At 40.7% G+C, this 19,815-nt stretch overlaps 1 protein-coding gene across 2 annotated transcripts in view; it reads left to right on the forward strand.

Annotated features, from left to right (window-relative positions):
• Window positions 1-9,421, forward strand: part of PTDSS1 (phosphatidylserine synthase 1) — a 28,587-nt gene extending 19,166 nt beyond the window's left edge. Inside the window, exons 9-13 of one of the 2 annotated variants that reach the window (XM_030971894.1) lie at window positions 725-790; window positions 3,622-3,721; window positions 4,898-4,966; window positions 5,501-5,570; window positions 6,939-9,421. In XM_030971894.1, the coding sequence (XP_030827754.1) occupies window positions 725-790; window positions 3,622-3,721; window positions 4,898-4,966; window positions 5,501-5,570; window positions 6,939-7,051 (418 nt within the window). In that variant the 3' untranslated portion in view covers window positions 7,052-9,421. The remainder of the gene's footprint in view (window positions 1-724; window positions 791-3,621; window positions 3,722-4,897; window positions 4,967-5,500; window positions 5,571-6,938) is intronic. The other variant, XM_030971895.1, reaches the window with a different exon arrangement.
• Window positions 9,422-19,815: the final 10,394 nt, after the last annotated feature.

A 19,815-nucleotide genomic window follows, 5' to 3' on the forward strand; every position in this document is an offset into this window, starting at 1 on the left:
TTTTTTTTTTTCTTTTGTAGCACTTGCACACCTGTAGAAGTGTTTATTCTTTAGCAGTCCTTGTATTGTTGGAGTAATAACACTTCTCTTCCCCATCTGTCAGTGGAAATCAGAAACTGAGAACAGGAACTTTGATTCCACTTCTTTGGGATTCCCCTCTCTAAACTCTTAAATTTCTGGAGCATAGAGAGCAGAGCAGAATGGCCTCCATACTGTTTTCAGAATAGTGAAAAATTCTACTGTTCCTGAGAGGAAAATATGCCAGTGGTTAGACCATTCAAATAGGATATGGAATAGCCATATTCTTCCAAGATTCAAGCCCACATTTCTCAAGAAAATGTGGTTGTTAATAAATAAAATACAAACTGTGGAAAAAAATGAGGGATTCTCTAGTTCTTTTGAAACTGTTGCAGTTTGCCTGTAAAAATTGGAGACTCTGGAGAGGCAGGAGACAAATGTTGCTAGCCTACTAGTTTGGGTATTTTCCCAGTCCTTGCTCTCAGGATTGTTTTCTGTGTTGTCTCAAGCTATTTGATATATGTGATAATCTGTCCTGCTAGAATTGAAGCCATCTGGTAAACATCCAGAATGATTGCATGTGAATTTAACCATCAGCACTTCATTTTCACTATAGATACATCTGTAACACAAATTTTTTTTTCTAAATGTAAATATTCTGGGGACTTTCAACTTCACTGAAGAATTTTCTTTTTTCCCTTCTCAGGCAATACTACGCTTACCTCACAGACACACAGTGCAAGAGGGTGGGAACTCAGTGCTGGGTGTTTGGGTAAGTGTTCTTGCTGCATTCCTGAAGCACTTGGACAAGTGTCAAGGATGAGTCCAGCACAGGAACAGGCAGTTCCCATGAAGCCTTGTCTTGTTTTGGTTTTGCAAGTTCAGAGGAAAGGGAGATTCTGAATTTGGAGGAAGAACATCGAAGTAATGGAATGAGTAAGGACAACAGAAATAATAACTAGGAACTGCTGGATAAAGTTAGGCTCTTTCAAAGCACCATTGGCCTTTCTGCCCTTATTCTTAGTCAGGTGAGAAGGAAAAAGCTTTTACCTCTGCAGCTTGCCTTTGCTTGATGGCTGTGAGGGTAAAGTTTCCCTGGCTGCCAAGGTGGGCATTGCTGCTGTTAGCAGCATCACAGCAGAGGACAGTGAAACAAGCCATGGTTATCCACTGTTTCTATGCGTGTACTATGAGCCATGGTGACCTTGACTGCAATCTCTTTTTCTCTTAGAGAATACCTTTAAATGAAGAATTTGCATGGTTGCTTCTGAGAAATTCTTAAGGACTACAGAACCCATCATCCTTGGTCCAAAGCTCTCACTGAACACATTAGTGTAACGTGTGTCAATAAATAGATACCCAAATATGCCTGAAGGATTGCTTCTATTGTCTACTGCAATAGAACATTCACCCACAGTCTGATCTAATAGCGGGAAGTGTGTATGGAAGAAGTATTCTCCTTCCTGCTGCTTACTTCTGTAATCTGCTAGAAACACCGGAGCATCAGTAGGAGTTGCTGTTGATTACAGAAAAAGAGGAAATCTTCCAGTAATGTAACTATCTAGAATATAATTTCTGAAGCAATTAAAAGTAGTATATGGAACATTCATCTCTGTGGTAACCAAGACACTTCTAAAGGCACAAATGGAATTTTAAGCAGCCTAACTATGGGTATAATTAAAATTAGTGCCTTTCATTAGTACAAAACTGTTTCCTTTCAACTTGACATAACTATTGCATCACTCTTGATAAATATAAAGTAAGTGATGTAAAGCATGAACAAGGCCAATGCAACAGTCCTGCTGAAATTGCACTATTTTCATTAAGATGGAGCCTTTCAAAAAGGAAAATCTGTTAGAATGTTACAAGACCATTTTGCTTGAAAGAAAACTTACCATATTTAGTTCTATGGAGTGCTCTCATCACCCTTCAGTAGGACAGTAACACCCTTCACTGTTAGCATCCTTCTTTCTCTTTTCATCAGCTGTAATGGCTTTCCTATTGTAAAATGTGCTTAACCCAAGTATTCTTGACAGGAATAACAGAAAGAATGTATAAGTTCAGGGCAAACAGCTGTATTTTTGGAGTCCTCATTAAAAATAGCCTTTTGTTTTGTTTATGCCTTTGAGTGAATCATAACCCTGTCCTTGATTCCTGATGGTGGTCTTTCTCTTCCCACTCTGGTTTCATGATTTCTTACTCTGCAGCTGGATCAGTAAGAATAATATAAAACCAAGAAGGAGAAATAGTTACTGAAAAGAGTAATACTGCTCTCAATTTTTTTGCTAATATGCTTCTCATTGATTTGTGTATTGGTCAGTTGGGTGTTACTGCCACATTTTTAAGTTTTGGCCCCATTTATCATGCTGAAAGTGACATTGAATAGTACAGGGAAAGCTGTGATTTATTACTTATACCAGGACAATCTCTGCAATACCAGTGGTTTAGTCAAGCACACATTTTCCTTCCTCTTTTGTGGTGGAAACTGGGTCTTCCCTGAAAGGCAGGAGTGCCATTTTTTTGTGAACTGGTTATTGAGAGTGCTGGTAGGGAATGTGTCCTGCAGTGTCAAGCTTGGGAGACTGGGACACTTGATGTGATGTTAAGTGTGTCTGCACACAGGCAAGGAGGAGTTTTCATGCATTGCTCAGATGTAGAACCTTAAAGCCTCTATTGAGTAAGGTAACTATTACACTTTAAATTTAATAGTGTTTTTCATTGTTTGCTTCAGACTGAGATGAGTCAATTTCCTGCGCTTGTAATGCAGGTTTTTGGTGTCACTTTGCTACACTTGTATTGTTAAACATACCTAATTTTCTCTTCAGGACCTATACAAACTGGATTTATTTTCACGGCAAACAATAGAAACTTTGGAATCATAAACAAGCAGTGGAAAAGTCTTCATTGCTTTGAACCTGAAAAGATGTAAACACCTGGTAGCAGAGAGAGAGAGATGGAGATACTTTTTTGATCCTTTTAATATCAGAGAGGAAAGTAAAAACTGCATTTTTTCCTCTCACATTTCTCCCCAAATCCTCTGAGGCTGTCATGTGGACCTGAGTTTACAGATAAACTAGAGCAAATGCATGGGTTCTCAGAGAATTTGAAATGTTGTTTCATATGAATTTTCTTGTATGTGAAAATATGGGAAATACATGTGAAGCAAACAAACTAGAAAATTTAGAATTGTAGTAAATTTACATCTAGTAGAGAAATAAACAAAGCACAGTTCTAGTTCATCCATCAAGGGAGTCTGTTGGGTGTTCAGCATGGAAAAGAAATTCATATGTGGTGAGAAATGAAGCACAGTGGTAGGCACAATTGAAGATTGTCTGCTATTGGCACACACTCCTTGTTCCCTTGAGCCCCATGGAACAGTGAACTGCCAGTCAATCACTTTTTGTGTGCTGTTTATGCTGAGAAAAGTATAGATAGAAAATTACATTTGTCAGAGTTTCAGTTAATGGTGGTGTCAGGGAGGTGAGTGCTCACTAGAGGGTAGTGCTTGTTCAGAGCTGACAGTCTGGGGTCTGAGTTGTGAATATGTGAGTTAAATCCTTAGTGTTTTTAATCACTCTCCTCCCTGCTTTCATTTACCCACAGGGTAATTGCCTTCCTTGAAGCTATTGTGTGCATCAAGTTTGGACAAGAACTTTTTTCCAAAACACAAATACTGTATGTTGTGTTTTGGCTTCTCTGTGTGGTAAGTGAAATTTCTCATGTGAAACATAAAGCATGACAAAAGCATTGAAAGCATCTAAATAGCTTCCTCTCTGGAACATTGGCAGCAGGGGATCATTGTGGGGCAATGCTGGTAAAGAGCCTTATGCATGTCGTAGTAAAAACAAATGCTAGATGGCTTAGAACTCACATTGAAGGGACTAGAATAACTTCTCATTTCTTGACATAGCAGATTACTGGTGCTTAACAATGAAACAAACAGTAGTTACAGGAAGCTTTATCTTTATGAGAGATGATGTCAGTTTGATTGAGCCTAGCTTTGGTGGAGCTTGCTGTAGTGCCTGCTGGAAATGAACAGGAGTTAATGGATAGTGTTAATAAGCAATGTGTGTTGTGCCACACTGAAGTCTTACAACCACATAAACAACCCTCATTTATCAAGCAAATCATTCTCACTAAGCCTGTAACTTTCTGTACTGCAGTGTGATTACTGCAAATGCAGCATGAAATGCCCATTTTATAACAGTAAATGGATGTTTGTCTTGCCAGACTTGTAACTCTGATGCCAAGCACATTTTTCATGGTCAGTGAAAAAGAAGGCATTTATAATGGGCTGACAGATAAATACTTCTCCCTTCTAATTGGGAACACAGTTTGAACAGGTGATGGGGAGTCAGAATTTATTGTTCTCTTATTTAGCCTGGTGATTTTATTCCTGATACTTCAGAGGAGGACAGAAGTCCTGAATTGCTTCTCAGATCAGAGTACCATGAAACCAAGTATGTAACCTAGCCTGAAGCATGGGGCAGAGAAGGAGGAGGAGAATTTGGTTCTGAATTTCAGTCTGGTGGTTCCTGATAATATACCTACAAGTGCCTACCAGCTGCCCTTGTGTGATGACTGTTCAGAATGTGGACAGAAATTCTGCTGGCAATGTTTCCTGTGGGTGATCTGGATGTATTTTCCTGCTCCCATTGAGAATTGTTCTGCATACCCCAGGGTGGTAGGCTCTGTGTGTAGCTTGAAGTTGACACATGAGTCTTACTCATCCTGACAAAAGATAGAGGGAGAAACAGAGCATGAAAGTCTAAATCTGGCATCTCCAGGGACTCTGAGACCTTGAATCAGCAAGGAATTTGGAAAAAGTTTTACAGATTGTTTTTCTTGTTGTTCTTTTTCTTCTCCCCCCTTTGTTTAGGCCTTTACAACTTTCCTGTGTTTATATGGAATGGTTTGGTATGCAGAGTACTATGGCCACCGAGAAAAGGTACTTATATAAAAGAGGCCTGTTTTTCTTTTTTTTTTTTTATTCCAGAGTTAAGACTCCAAAGCTCCTAGATTTTGGAATTCTTTACCAGAGTTAGCATAAATAGGGATAAGGGGGGATGGTCTAGAGTGTAACTGAAGTCAAGAGAAAGAACTCTGAATTCAGCAGGCCTTGGACAGATCCCAAATTACACTGTGGTTTCTAAAGAATGCTGTCCTCTTAGTTACTCAAAATGAGGCCGTAATTTTAGCACAGCGTTCAAGGATGAATGGTTAGCTAATGTTCCCATTGTACAGGTGGAATGCTAGGGGAATATTAAGAATACTTGGTTACACAACAGATCACATGGCAAGTAGTGAGTTCTTACTGTATCATCTATGTGATGCCTTCTAACTAGGAAGGGAAAAGTCCAAAGTACTGCCTGAATGTTTTATGAGGACTTCTACTACAGTTCCTAAGTCCATTTGAAAATGGGAGGAGTACTGATAACATGAACCACCAGCATCCCAATGACATGTGTCCTTGTTTTTGCAGACCTTATCAGAAAGTGAAGACAGTCCATACAGTCCAGATGCTTCCTGGCTTCATTCTAAATTCAGCAGAGGTATTGGTACTTCTGTAGCTGTATTCCTGAAATGGTATAATTAAGGCTCAGCACTAGAAAATGAGGCTTGAGAAACTTACCTAGTTTCAGCTGGACTTGTTTTAACATCTCTGCAGGACCAATGAAGATAAATCATCTGCAGAGCTATTTTTCTTTGCTCACTTTTAAATTCTGATTCTTGGAAATGTATTTATTTTTGAATATGTCAACTGATTTTTTCTCCTGTTACTCCAGGCCGTTGTTGTAGGTGTTGGGCATTATGCATTTCATAACTGTTGTGAGCAGGTTTTCTCTCTGAATAGTGCATGTTTGATTTGCTGTACTTTTATTTCTTCTTGCTCAGAAATAGTCAGCAATGGGCCCTGGAGCTTGTGTTCTTACTGACTTTTGCCTTGTCAGTGCAGTCCTGATGGTCATAAGCAGCTTTCTCTGCACTAAGAAAAGGCAGCTTCTTTCTGATTTCTTCTCCCTACACTAGAGGTCAATTATCTGCATCCTCCATAGGCTTTTTGGTGTGGTCTTGCTTATTGAACATATATCAAAAATTCACACCTGGAAGTTATCTGTCAGAGTTTATGTTCCAGGTGTTTGTAAAATTAAAAATACTTCTTATTTATCATAAGCTTGAAAAGCACCTAAAACAGATCTTCTTTATATTTCATACATGATTTTTCTTTATGTTTATTCTCAGTTTAGTAAATTTGTGGACTTTTATATTTTGGAGAAAAATGATTTGCACTCAGAATGTTTTTTCCATTTATGTATGTTGGAGAAATTGGACCAAAAAACCCCTTCTCTGTAACTTCTTGTTACTTCATTAATTACAGGCTTTAAGCTTCTTTCACATTTTGTTCTTGATTTCTTGTTTTGGCGCCCACTACTTCCCATTTTTTTTCTCAGAATGAAACATATTCTGTCATTTGAAAGACTGAAGTCTAGACACGTACTCTTAAAAGACTTTGCTTAAAGTCTTACTTAAGACTTTGCTTAAATAATTCTTTGCTCTTATTTAAGACTTTGCGTTAATAATTCTTAATTTCTGCCACTAAGTAAAATGGGGAGGTTTAATTATTGATTTAAATTGGAAGATGTTTCAGCACTGTACTCTGCTATAGCCAACTTCGAATTTTTTTTTGAGGGGGGGGAGGGAAGAATTTTACAGGAGTCTTAAGAATTGCTTTAAAAGAACTAGGCCACTAGATGGAGTACAAGTATCAACCAATTTGTATTAGCCTGAAATAATCCATACTGTTAACACTCTAGCTCTAAAAAGCCTTACTGCCTTTCAGATAGGAGCTTGACAATGTCAACTAAATAAATATATATATTTATTTATATATATGAATTAAATAGGTATTTATTTCTCAGCAGGTGCTGACAATAGTCCACCAAAACATTCAGTCAATAGTGAAAGCCATTCATCTAGAAGGAGGAATCGACACTCCAAATCCAAAGTATCAAATGGAATTGGCAAGAAATAAGAGTGGTATCTAAAGACATCCTACAGTGTGACCAGAAGTGACAAAGAAGATCAGACCTAGCTCTGAATTACCAAATGGAAGATCGATTTTTAAATTAAAGTTTAAAAAAGGAGGTATTGAAGAGAAGGATGATGAAGTTGGAGCCACCAGTGTGGTGCAGATTGTTGCCTGATGACACTTGCCATTCGCTGATATAAATTGTTGCCTGATGACACTTGCCATTCGCTGACATAAATCTAGTTTCTTCAGTAGGTGGCATCAAAAGTTCATAAGGGGTATACTGGAAAAAAAATGTTGTTTTATCATGCAGGTACTCCCTGTTTTGTGTTCAGGTGTTGCAAGGTCATTTTTAGTAGATTAGTTGAGGACTTCAACCCAAAGGTTAGTAAACTGATAGTGAGTTGGTGTAGTTGATTGAATTTTTTTTTGTTTGGTCTATTGTGTTGTTTTCTAGAAGAGTATGCAACTATTTTACTAAAAGCAGCTCTGCCCTTCTTTCTCAGTCTCACAACAAAACTTTCCCATGCAACTGTTAGTAAGTTTTTAAAAATTTCGTATTGCTTGCTTTTATTTAAAGGCTCTTTAGGCCTTATGTCAGGGTTTAACCAGGAAGGAAATGGGTCCAGGTTTCTTGTAAAGGATGTGAAATTGATTTTCAAACACAGAGATTTTTTTTGTTCTACATTGTCCTCCTGCTTGAGTCATACATATTCAATTTTTAAAAGTTTTTAAAATACATATATAAAAATCTGCTTCATAGTAGAGGGCCATGCCTCCTGTCCTCAGTGACAAAGGTCGTGTTATTTCATTGTTTTTTCCTCCTCTACTGTAGTGTGTTTTGCATTTTCAAGTGTAAATATGTCTTTTTTTCATCTGTGTCACATTGTGTAGAATGTTTCTTCGTGCTTCCTTCTATTTTCTTCCATCCTAGCTGGACCCAGAAATCCTGATGTCTTCAGACTGATACCAGAAACTGCTTTGAAGGCTCAGATGCCCTACTGAGCTTGGTGATAAGGCAGTTTTTTGCTGAAGCTGAATTGCTTACTATCTCCATAAATGTAATTATTTGTGAAGACTTGCAGTAGTGTTTGATGTCTGAGAGGCAACATAATGTGATAGAGCCCATTGCTTTGGTGTTTCCTATCATGCATTAGATACTCAAAAGCAAAGTCTCTCTTTTCTTTCTTGCAGGTTGTTTTTTTTAATTTTTTGGAGAGGGGCGATTTACTTTTTGTCTGAGTGTTCTTTTGGGTTTTTTTAATGTATTAATTGTGACATCTAGCAAAGTGGGTAATTCTCCAGCAGTGAATGTAGTGATTAAGTCAAGAGGTAAGCAATCATGAGCAATCAGTTTCTGTATTAAGTTATCAAAATGTTTTAGTGCCAATTAAATTTTGGGATTCAAGACATTCAGAGGGGTAGGTAGCTTAAAAGGATAACCGATACCCATTAGTTACTTAGTCTTTATGAGAAAATAGGATTTGCTTTTTCTTTGACTAATGTTACTGTGATTTGCCACAGGCCAGGTACTAAAGAAAAAATGCAGCAGAGACTTTTATGCAAGTGTATGATACTGTAAATAGAAGAAATTATCCTGTGTTATCCATCAATTCCTATGTGCCACAGATTATCAATGTTTTCAATGCACTTAAGTGTTGCTGCTGAGCTCTTCAGAGGCCTTTAATTTCCTACCCTGCTTTTCAATCAAACATGGAGTGTACAGCTTGGAAAGTAATGTAGTAGGAGCTGCTGTATCATCATTGCCACAGTGACATTTAATGTTACATGAAAAAATACATTAGGAAGACTTTCAGGCTCTCCTACAACTACTTGGTTTTCATTCATACTATAGCAATTCCATATATTGCCGTTGTATTTGTAATGTACTACATATTGCTGAATGTATTTGTAGATTTCTTTGGATACTGAGACATGTTATTTCTTTTATTTCCTTGGTTAAAAACTCAGTCTGTGTTAAGACTGAAGAATGGCATTGTAAATTTTCTATTGATTCAATACCAAAGCAAGAGATTTGAAATCTAATGGTTTGGGTATTTTAAGTACTGTGGTTTTCCAGTGTGAGAGCCTATTTTGTACTTGCAAGGGGTATACACACCAACTATGTATACAAAGCTTACATGTGTAAACAGATGCTGAAGTACATCATCTACCTGCCTTGGGGACAAGCACATGTTGTGTAAATGTAGGCCTGGTGCTCACGTTGCTGAACTGCACCCTAAAAATACTGGAAAGAGAAACATTGAAGTGTCATCTTGATGGAAGCTGACTTCTGTACACAGCTTCTATTACAACAGCTTTGTCCTGAAAAAATGTTGTTTGACAACACATTTAAATTATTTCCAATTAAGTCTTTTTACTTTAAATTTTTGTCTTTGGTTGGTTTTTTTTGCTTGTTGTGTGGTGTTTCATCTGTGGGGGGTTGCGAGGATGTTGGTTGTTTGGCTTTTTTTGTTATTTGTTTTGGGGGTGTTTTGGGGTTTTTTGGTTTTTTTTGGTTGGTGGTTTGTTGTTTTTTTCTTGTGTTTTGGGGTTTTTTCTTTCTTCACTTTAAAAGAGAGATTGCTAGGGAAAAGGGAAACTAGTAAACTATTCAAGTGCTGCTTGGTAAATGGCACTTTGTCTCCTGTATCAGCAGTTCTGGCTGGAGTTCGCATGTGTTCTCACAAGTCCTGCACTGACTGACAACTGTATTTTCAGCCCATCCCTTTGGATGTCAGCTTTGCACTGGAAGGCATTGGAAAGGTGCTTTTGATCACTTCTGTAAAATTAGTGATCTCAGTTTTATCAGCTACTGTGCTGTTGCTGAATTCTGTATGTGTGTAACACCTATAAATGACAAATCACTGAGCTGTTTAGTAACAAGCATCCATGTGTGAATTCTGCTGCTTGAACAGTATTTTGTAACAGTCATGGATGTGCTGTCCTGTTTTAAACTACTTGTTCTGCCACAACCTCTCATTCCTGCTTTCCTGTTTCTGATGTTCTTTCCTTTCTCTGTCCTCCAGCGATCTCCCGTGCTGCTGTGGAGAGATTGGAGTTGGCCCTCCAGAGGCTGTTCCTCAATGTCAGTCATTGAAGGGAGGCTAATTTGAGGCAGCGTGGTGTAAGCAGAGGGTAGTGGCAAGAACTTGAAGTAGTAGATTAAATAAAAATGGAGAGTTTAAAAATAGATTTATACAATAAATCAGAGCTCATGTTGAGTACTGAATTCCAGTATTAAGGTTGCTGCATGGATCATACACCACATCTTATTAAATATTTTGAGCGTGGTTTCGACCAATTCTTTTGTTACTCTTCTGTGAAGATCATCATTTGATGTTCCAACTGTTAAAACTTTTTTTTTTACTTTGTTATCACAAGAGGACACAGATGTTACCACATGTTTAATAATTTTTGAATAGAATTGCTCTGTATTGATTGCAAAGTATTGTATTTTGCAATAATTGTGTAAATCAAGCCATATCACTGGAATGTGTGTTTGTCTGTACCTGTAAGGCATAGGAAATTGACATACTGCCTTTACAAGATCTTGTGTTTTATTCTAAGTGAATGAATTTTGACAAATGCAGTGGTTCCTGGGCAGCCTACAGTGCACTCTGAGGTTTTGCTGTAATTTATTATTTTGGAGCAGCAGATCTTATAACAAGAACAGTTACATTATCCCTTCTGAAGCTTTTCTAGTGTACAGGATCAGTTCTTGTCTCACTAGTTCTTTTTGGGTTGTATTTATTGTTGGATGGGAGAGCTGAGTTGCAAGTTGGTCTCATGGCAGACCTTCAGAGAAGAAACGAGGCCTCCTGTGCAAGGACTGCAGGGCAGGCTGTCACCAAGTAAACAGCCAGTACAAGGTGCCACTGAGTGCCTAAATCACTTTGCTTTGGCTTCCACTGCTGACAGTTCCCACAACAGCACTTTCCAGTTCTGTTATCCCTAAGAGCTATTGTGAGCTGTTGATTGCTCTTCAGAGCCAGATGTGTAGTTTGGAAAGCAGTATAGCTTTCCTGTTCTTCTTCAGTTCCTTCTCTATACAGACATTGAATACTGGGACTTTCTGATTTGCTGGGAAGGACTTTCCTTCAACATCTTTTTGAATTCTGGTTTACAGAGAGGCCATACCTTCTGAGATAGGCTATCCCTAACTTTACTACTAACTTAAGGACTTAAGCTTCTTCATAGTGTGGGAAGAACAGCTAAAAGTCAAGTATTCCATTTGTAAACCTTCTGAAGGGTGGGAAAATACCTGATTAAGAAATTTATAGGAGCCATCTCTCTCAGAACACTGCTTATTATGTTAGGGGAGGGGAGGGTATTTATCTTTTCATTCTTCATTAAAGCATTAAAAATACTGGGAAAAATTGGAACAGTCTTAGAAACTTTGTGTAAGAAGCAACAATTCAAAATGTGCTCCTTTATAAGCATGGAGCTCTACTGCATTTGAATAATCAATCTTTGTTTTATGTCTTGGTAGTTGCTGTTGAGGGTGGAGCTTAATCAGCAGTGTTCAGATGGGCCTAGTGGCTTCATTTGTGTTCAGTCACCCTGTGGCACAACTTGCACACTATTAAGATCATATGGTGTGGCCCAGACCAGAAGCTGGAGCCAAAAGCTGGCAGCATTATGGAAATAGGTGTTGGTGTGCCTAATTCAGTGTCTGAGTGCTCACATTCAGCTCTGTCCTGTTAATGTATGCATGGGCCTGAGCACTACTCTCCTGAGCCACATGTTCCCTCTGGTATATGCTGGAGCACTCTAAGGAACACACAGTTACTTTTAACCAGAGGTTTCTGAGCTGCTTGGATGCTCAAAATACCTCCTGCAGTACTCTGGCTCCCTTTGTCTGCAGGTGTGATCTGCCTTCTTATCCATGCCACAGTTTTGTCCTCTGGAGCTACGGCAGGCCCTGGTTAATATAGGAAATTAAAGTAGTTCCTAAAGGTGCAGTTTCCCAGTTGAGTGGAAATGTGTTTTGGACAAGCACCCTGCTCATGTTGCTCACTTTTGCTTTAGCGTGGCTGGTCAGGAATTGGGCGCTTACATGTTACTCAAAGAAAGTAGGACTAGAAAACCATAAGCTCTTCATGCAGTGGGCTGAAAGGTACAAGGACAACCAGACTCCTGGCTTATGCCCAGCAGGGTACATGGTCTGTTACCTTTATGCCTGCTCACTCCTCTGTCAGTGCTGTGGCTGCAGGTGCACCTCAGGTGCCTTCCTCTGTGCTGCTTTCACTTGTATGAGCCCCCCTGAAGCCAGCTGATAGTCAGGCTCTGCTACTTCCAGCTTTTTTTGGACTCAGTGACACACCTTTCAGACATGTCAGCACAGGTGGGGCCAGAGGGCTTCCCACTGGCAGTGTGAAGATAATACATAGGCTTTCGGGCTTGCTCCCATTTTCTGTTGTACCAATGAAACCAGTTACCTGCCTGTACGTGAGAGCCATATGCATAAACCATGAGGGTGACTCTAGGAACCCAGTTTGGGTCTGGAGAAAGTACTTTGGTTTGGTTGGTTTGTTTGTTTCTGGATGATTCTAGATCTGTTGCTTTTTTGCAATTATGCTGTCCATCTGAAGAACATCACAAAGAGTGGATCCTGCACAAGTCTCCTGTTGTATGTTTGAGACCTGTCTGTTCACTTTGGGCAGCTGCTCAGCAAAATGTATCAAATTCCTTTGTACTCTGAGTCCAAGTCATGATTATCTCAAAGAACTTTGGAAATTTGAGGTGTTAATTTTTATTTCCATCTCCTTCCTATGTCTTTAATTTGGACTGTATCTTCTCCTGTTTCTATAATTTCTCAGTGAAAGACAAGAATTGGTCTCTCATGCTTGGATTTTGTTTTTCTCACAAAGGAGCAGTCTTGCCCTCAACAGTCTAAATTGTATTGTGGTAAGACCAAGTGAGTTTTTACTTCAGTGCAGAAGAAAAAAGCAAGTGTGGGAAAGAATGCAAATTATAAACATTGAATTCCTATAATCAGCAACAATGTGAGTGCCAGACTATACTAAGGATACACATGGGTTCAATTTTCATCGTTTTTGAGGATCTCAGTTTTCAGATGATCATGAAATAGCTGGATGGCTTATTTGATGTTTTTAGAGTAGGGGAATTTACAGCAGCAGCATTCCTGTGGCTGTGATCCAAAGTATGTTCTACAACTGCTGTGCCCTCCAGTTCACTATTTTAGTGGTTCTTGCTCAAAAAACAATGCATAAAATAGTTGTGTGCATTTGTATATGTACATATAAATCTACCAGATGAACTTTCTCATTGAAATGCTCAGAGCCTGGTTCAGTACAGTCTCTGTGACAATGACTACAGCACACCTGAGCATTTGGAAGCCTCTCAGTCTGTCTGTACCCCTGGAAGTTCCAGGAGCAGTAGGCAGTGATCTCAGTTGCAGCCCCTAGGTGATGCTGTAACACAAACGCACAAAGAGTATGACCTGCTTTTTCAAATGTTGCTTCTAATTTTGGGCTACTGGCTTGAGCCACCCAGGCTTGGTTTTAAAGATTTCATAACTCCCATTGACTTTAATTACAAGTGCCATGCACACAGTCCTGCAAAGTGCCCTTGTTGTCAAACTTGCTGCAGAATAACCAAAGCAAAATAAAATCAAATTAGTAGCTTTGAGAAGACTTTCATTTAAAGCATTAAATGATAGCTCTAGGCTTTGGAGAGCAAGAGCAATAGACTTCTCTTCTGGTTTCCATCATACAAAGACTACCAGTTTCTTGTCTGAGTACCTTGCTGATTTGAAGGGAGCACTACTTTCTCCCAAGGATCTTTGGGATGAAGCTCTGTGCAGGGCTCTTATGGCTTTCCTCCTATTCCCACTGGGCTTTGTGTAGGGCACTGGGAGGGATAGGATGACTGCTGTTTGAAAAGGTGGTTTGGTTTTTGCTCCCAGGAGCTCAGCTGAACCAGGGCATGATCTCCAGTGCTGCCTATTCCCTTGAGTTTGTGGCTGTAGCCATGGAGTTGTGAATTTACCTCCTTGCTCGGATGAGCCTGTCCCTTATCTCTGCCAATCTCTTTGGGACAGGGAAGCCACTGGGTGCAGGTTGTTATTGCTTTGTGTGTTTATGAGGCTCAGAGTTTTGGATGACTCAGAGTATTTATCAACAAGCATTCAAAACTTCATACCATCTGCAAAACATTACCATTTCTCCTTTAAGTGTAATTTTTTTCTAAAGTTTTGGAAAATCCTTCTGGTCACAAACCTCAACAAGGCACCCAACTTGTACCAATTACTATGACTTCTAAGATGGCTATTGGGGAGAAAGATCATTTAACTTTTATATGGTCAGCTGGAAAAAGAAATTGCAGTCATCATTCCTTGCAGGAGGAAGCAGTGTCCTTGCTCTTCTCAATCTGGTTCTGCATAGGGAAGCCACTAATATAAGTAAGCCTGTATTGGTTTTTGTTGTAGCCTGACTTCAGTACTTAATGGAGAGGGAAAAGAATACAGTGAAAAATATTGCTAAAGAGTCATATTTTTCCATTAATCAAATAAATAATCTGGAAGAAAACCAAGACCTTTTATTATATTAGCTGAGACATTCAGGTTTGTGTTTTTTCTTATTTATGTGCTGTAAGGATTGTAGGTGATGCAAAATGATGTTTATAACATTTAAAATACTATTATTTCTGTTCTTTTGCTGACTTTGCCATATTTGGCTCCCAAATCCACATCTACGCATTCCATTTGCCCACATTTAAAATGCATCTGGAATAGCAGGACAGAGGTTGGGGTGGAGAAACCAGATAGAGCTGAATTGCAATTTCCTGGTGACATGTTCTCTAAACATCCCAAAATATCTCAGGGTGAAATGTTCCACTTGGTGACTTCGGGTTTCAGCAGCACACGCTGTTCATTCAGTCCCAGTGCTTCTCACGGGGATGGTAACATGATTACCAGTAATGATCTTTCATGCTGCAGAGTTTTTTTTCTTGTACCACTTCCATGTTGAAGAAATCTCTTTGGAACAATGCATAGGTCATCACAAACTTGATGGGGGGGAGTGGCCAGTAAGTTCACGTTAAAGAATAGAAATGGGGACAAAGGGTAAGTCACGTGTCTACATTTCCTCAGGAAGCTGAAGACAAAGAGAAGAGTGAAATCCCAGAACTTTGGGTTCCATGCTGTTATCTGAAAATTACCATGGGACTTCCTAATAAAGGGCTTGTGTAGCAACTGCAGGAATATTACCCACATCTCTTAGTCCTTAAAAATGAAAATATAATGTAAGATGGAACAGGAGCAAAGTGATACTCCCTCCATTCTTATATTCTGATCTTCATTTCATTTTGTTTCCCTGGCTTACTTCAGTTTACCTACCTTTTCCAGTGAGCTTTCATGACCAATACCTTGGCTGTTGATGTAAAATTAGGGTTTGCTAAAGGTGGAACAACACACACAGGGCAAAGTAGAAGATCCTGCATACAAACTGGGAGAACTCATTGAGTCCCCTGTGGAGGAGGACTTGGGTGTTCAGGTGAGTGAAAAACTGGACATGACCCAGCAATGTGTGCTCCCAGCCCTGATGTGTCCTGGGCTGCATCCAAGGCAGCATGGCCAGCAGGGCAAGGGAGGGGGTTCAGCCCCTCTGCTGTGCTCTGGTGAGACCCCACCTGCAGTGCTGTGCACAGTTCTTGGGTGGACAACTCCAGAGAAATCTGTTTGCTGTAGGCTTTTTGGCCAGGCATGCAATGCCTTCCTGCATGAAGAAACTAATTTGTGAAAGTGGATCATTTGCTAAAGGCCTGCCACTAACACCAGGACCTTAAGGCCCTCATGGTTTTGGTTTTGCGTTTATTGCAATTGCTGAGTGAGCTGAGGGTGTTTTCCCGGTTTTGTTCTAGCAAGAATTAAAGAGATAATGACCCTAGTGTCGTTGTACCAGGTTAAAAAGTTTCAATTTCTGCTTTTTAAATACTGTTCTTGAGCCTGTCAGACCCTGGTGTTGCTTCCATCAGCCATGCTCTTCTGTCTTGACACATCAGAGGTCTTTCACTAAGGACTGATTACTTTTTGAACTTGATAAGAGGATAACAGCCATTTTAAAGTGAAAAGAAAAAAGGAACTAAAATAAAGCCTTTGTTTCTGAGCTGGGTTCCTGGCTCACCTCTATCCTTCCACCTAATATGGTCCCACAGGGCTTCAGCTTTGAGCAGGTGACAGTCTGGATCAGCCTCTGTTCTGCTCCCCTAACAATGACTTTTCTCTCTTCTCCCTCAGCAGCCATGTCACTTTCTGTCATGCAGCAGTCAGCCTCTCCCAGCAGCAGGATGGGATGCTTGGATTCATCTCCACTTAAGACATTTGACAGAAGAGCCTTAATTAGGTGCAGAGTCCCCATAGGCTTCCTTGCCAGTCAAGAAAATTCTTTAGGCATCTTCAAAGAGCAAGGGACGTTGTAGATGGTTTAATCATTCTCTGGGGTTGCAGGTGATCTCCAAAGGAGGCTTCACTGCTGAGAGCAGGCATGTAGCTACACCAGCCTTCTTCACAATGCATCACCTCCTGCAAGCACCCAAATTACAAGGGATGAGTCCAGGTACATGCTCCCGGTGCTCCACTGATTTGAGGCATCCATCTGTTTTCCCCATCAGTCCTCACAGCATGATGCTGTTTTCTAGATGCAGGAATACTGTACTTCAGCATGTTACCCCTCTTCCTGATGTTGTGCTTTTGGGATGCTGCTGATACTCTGAGCCCATTGCAGCATAAAAAAGGAAACTAAGGGTTCCATGCTGGAATGACATTCACCGGCTTTCTTACAGGACCTGCTAAATTTGAGGCTGTATTCCTACTAGTGTGATAAGCAGTATTCAGCACGGCAAAAGATAAGAAATAAACATTTATTTCTTTCTGCTTTCAAATCTCCCAAGCTGTAACTCATCTTCTCCAGCTCCCTTCAGCTGTTAGAAGAGGGTTAAACAACCTCACTAGGAAGCAGAGAACTTTATCATAGCTAAAGAGGATTAACACATGCATAATCCCCTTACAAAGCCACTTGCCTTCCAAATCCAGTGTGTAAAAATAAGAAAAGGATTGGATCAGTGTTATTTTTCTTATATCTAATTCAAGAACAATAGAGCACATTAAGTAATTAAAATGTTCACCTGTAAGGTGCTTAAAAGCAAGGCTGCTGGCAGGTATATATAATCAGCTCCAGTTAGCTGCTTGCTTGTTTACTTCGTTAATTTACCCAGAAGTGGGGTCTTTGGGCTTGGAGCTTTATTTAGAAAACATTTTATTATTGCATGAAGCAGTGCTGTGGATAGGCAGGGACCAAAGACAGAAAAACAGAAATTAGATAATTTACTGAGCCAACATACAAGCTAGTATAGGATATTTCAGGTTCTCTTTGTTATGCCATCTTCAGTTACTGCCAATTTATCTTTTGTCAGAACTACAGTTCTTAATAGGTTAGGTAAAATCACCCCAAATGTTACTAATTAATTTTCCTGTGTTGTCTTTCTTCCGCAGAGGACCCAGTTTGTTCTGCTTGTCTCTGCACATGACATGCAAAACAGCAGGGTTTCAACTTTCTTTAAAGGAAGGATGACTTAGAAAGATGCAGAGCTGTGCATTCCCAGACCATGACAGCATTCTGAAAACAAGGAACATATCAGGACTACTATCTGTACCATTTTTGTGGATGCCTGTGAAGGGGTGAAGAGCAGGATTTTTGCCTGGTTTCCCATGCCACCTCTGGCACGCACTCCTGACTGCCCAAAAGCCAGGGGCTGTGGGTTGACAGACCATGGCAGGACAGACAGAGAGAGACCTTAGTGGATGGAATGGGAGAGGGGAGAATGGCAGGCTACAGCTAACAGCTCCCTTGCCATGAGCTACAGGCATTGCTGCCCATGGGTCAGGACAAGTCATTTTGCATGGTTTTATAAAATGTCTTGAAAAAAATCTGGCAGCACTGGGAAAACAAAACTTGGGAATGATTTGCAGTTATTTGTTGTTTGTCCATGTGAAGGGGTGATGGCAGAAGAGCCCACAAACAGTGTTTATGATCTGAGTAAGACATATGGGAGACTGGAAGGTGATGACTGACACCAAGGAGGAGGGGGAAATAATATCATACTGATGTTTTGTGAGCACTGTAGAGGAAGTGAGTCTTTAAAGTGTGAAACCTCCAGCACTGGAAAAGATAAGCAGTGCCTGCAGAAATCAGCTTGTGGGATCTGTTTCTCTTGCTAAGCTGCCTTTGAAGATTGAGGGGCTGTTTTGCTTTCAGTACCCCCAGGGAAGTTTTCCCTCCTTTCTACTCTTGCCATTGATCTGAGCTACACTCCCAGATCTGTAGGTGTCTGTACTCCTGTGGCAGGCTGTGATAAAGCCCAGTGGTTTTTTGAACAATATAAATGATTGTACTTCACCTCCCTGTAGGTCTTGAGTTCAACGGCCACAGGAGACTGAGCCTGTCAGCAAATGAGCCCTTCATGGCTTCTGCTTTGTCAGTGAAGTGTTGGTTTCATGGCTCCTGACAAGTTCATCTCGATATAAAAATGTGTGCAAGTTGACTCTTCCCCCTCCCTTTTTCCTTTTCCTGTGGAAAACTTTTCTTTGCTGTCCTGTATTTACTCTCTTGCTTAGGGATCAAGGACTAAACATGTGCCTGCCAGCTCCCCTGCCGAGTCCAGGGCTCCACCTTCCCTCCAGGGACTGCATGTACTTTAAGAAATTGGTTGATGTTGAAGTGGCCTTGGACAGACAAAAAATCTGGAGAAGCTCCTCCATCACAGAATATTCTGAGTTGGAAGTGACCCACAAGGATCATCCGGTCCAACCCTTAGGTGAATCACAGCCTGTGTCAGCCTTTCCAGCTGTCAGCAATCAGGGGCCAGATGTGGACAGCTGCTGATCTAGTACAAGGGCACCAATGCTGGGGGAGTTTTATCAAAGGTGGATCCATCCATCCATCCATCCATCCATCCATCCATCCATCCATCCATCCATCCATCCATCCATCCATCCATCCATCCATATGAATTCTAAGGCCAAGTTACTCAGGTTATCTATTTACACCCTCAATTGACTAGCTTTGATTCAAATGATGAGCTAGAAGATGTACTATCCTGAAGATGTTCTCTTTCAAACCTGTTTCTCACGGAGGGGCAGAAGTTGCTTAATGCGAGGTTGTCATCTGGTGCCTGTGACACTTGACTGGTGTCACAGCTCGATATCTCCAGCAACATCAGACCTACCAGCTCAACAGGGATGGCTGCACCAGCTCCCCCAGCCTACAGCCACACAAACATCTTTCCTTGTAGAGCAGCTGCTGCCTTCCTGAGTGGGCCCAGCCAGAGCCATGCCTGGAAAGCTTGGGACCTCTTGTCCTGCTCTGCTCTGGAGCTTGCACACCACCAGCACTGCAGGATGTCACAGCCCACCTGCTGCTCCTGCTCGCAGCTGCCAGCCAGGCACATGTACAAGGCCTTGAAACTCAACTCAGGCAACATGCATGGGGTGGAAAGAGGACAAATCCCAGATATATTGTTTTTCCCTCCTTTTCTATCCCTTAATCTTTCCTCTGGCAGCCTGTGTTTGATAGTGAGTCCACATCAGCTAATCACAGTGTGTCCTGAGTATCTCCAGCTGTTCCTTGACAAATGATGAAGAAAGTGGCAGAGCCTGACCCTCATCAGAGACCCCCCTGGTCTCCTCTGGGCTTCCCCACAGGGCATGGAGGCAGCAAGTGGCACACTCAGCCACTGTCACATGC

The sequence above is a fragment of the Camarhynchus parvulus genome, chromosome 2, assembly GCF_901933205.1.
Source record: "Camarhynchus parvulus chromosome 2, STF_HiC, whole genome shotgun sequence".
In the NCBI taxonomy this organism is placed as follows: domain Eukaryota; kingdom Metazoa; phylum Chordata; class Aves; order Passeriformes; family Thraupidae; genus Camarhynchus; species Camarhynchus parvulus.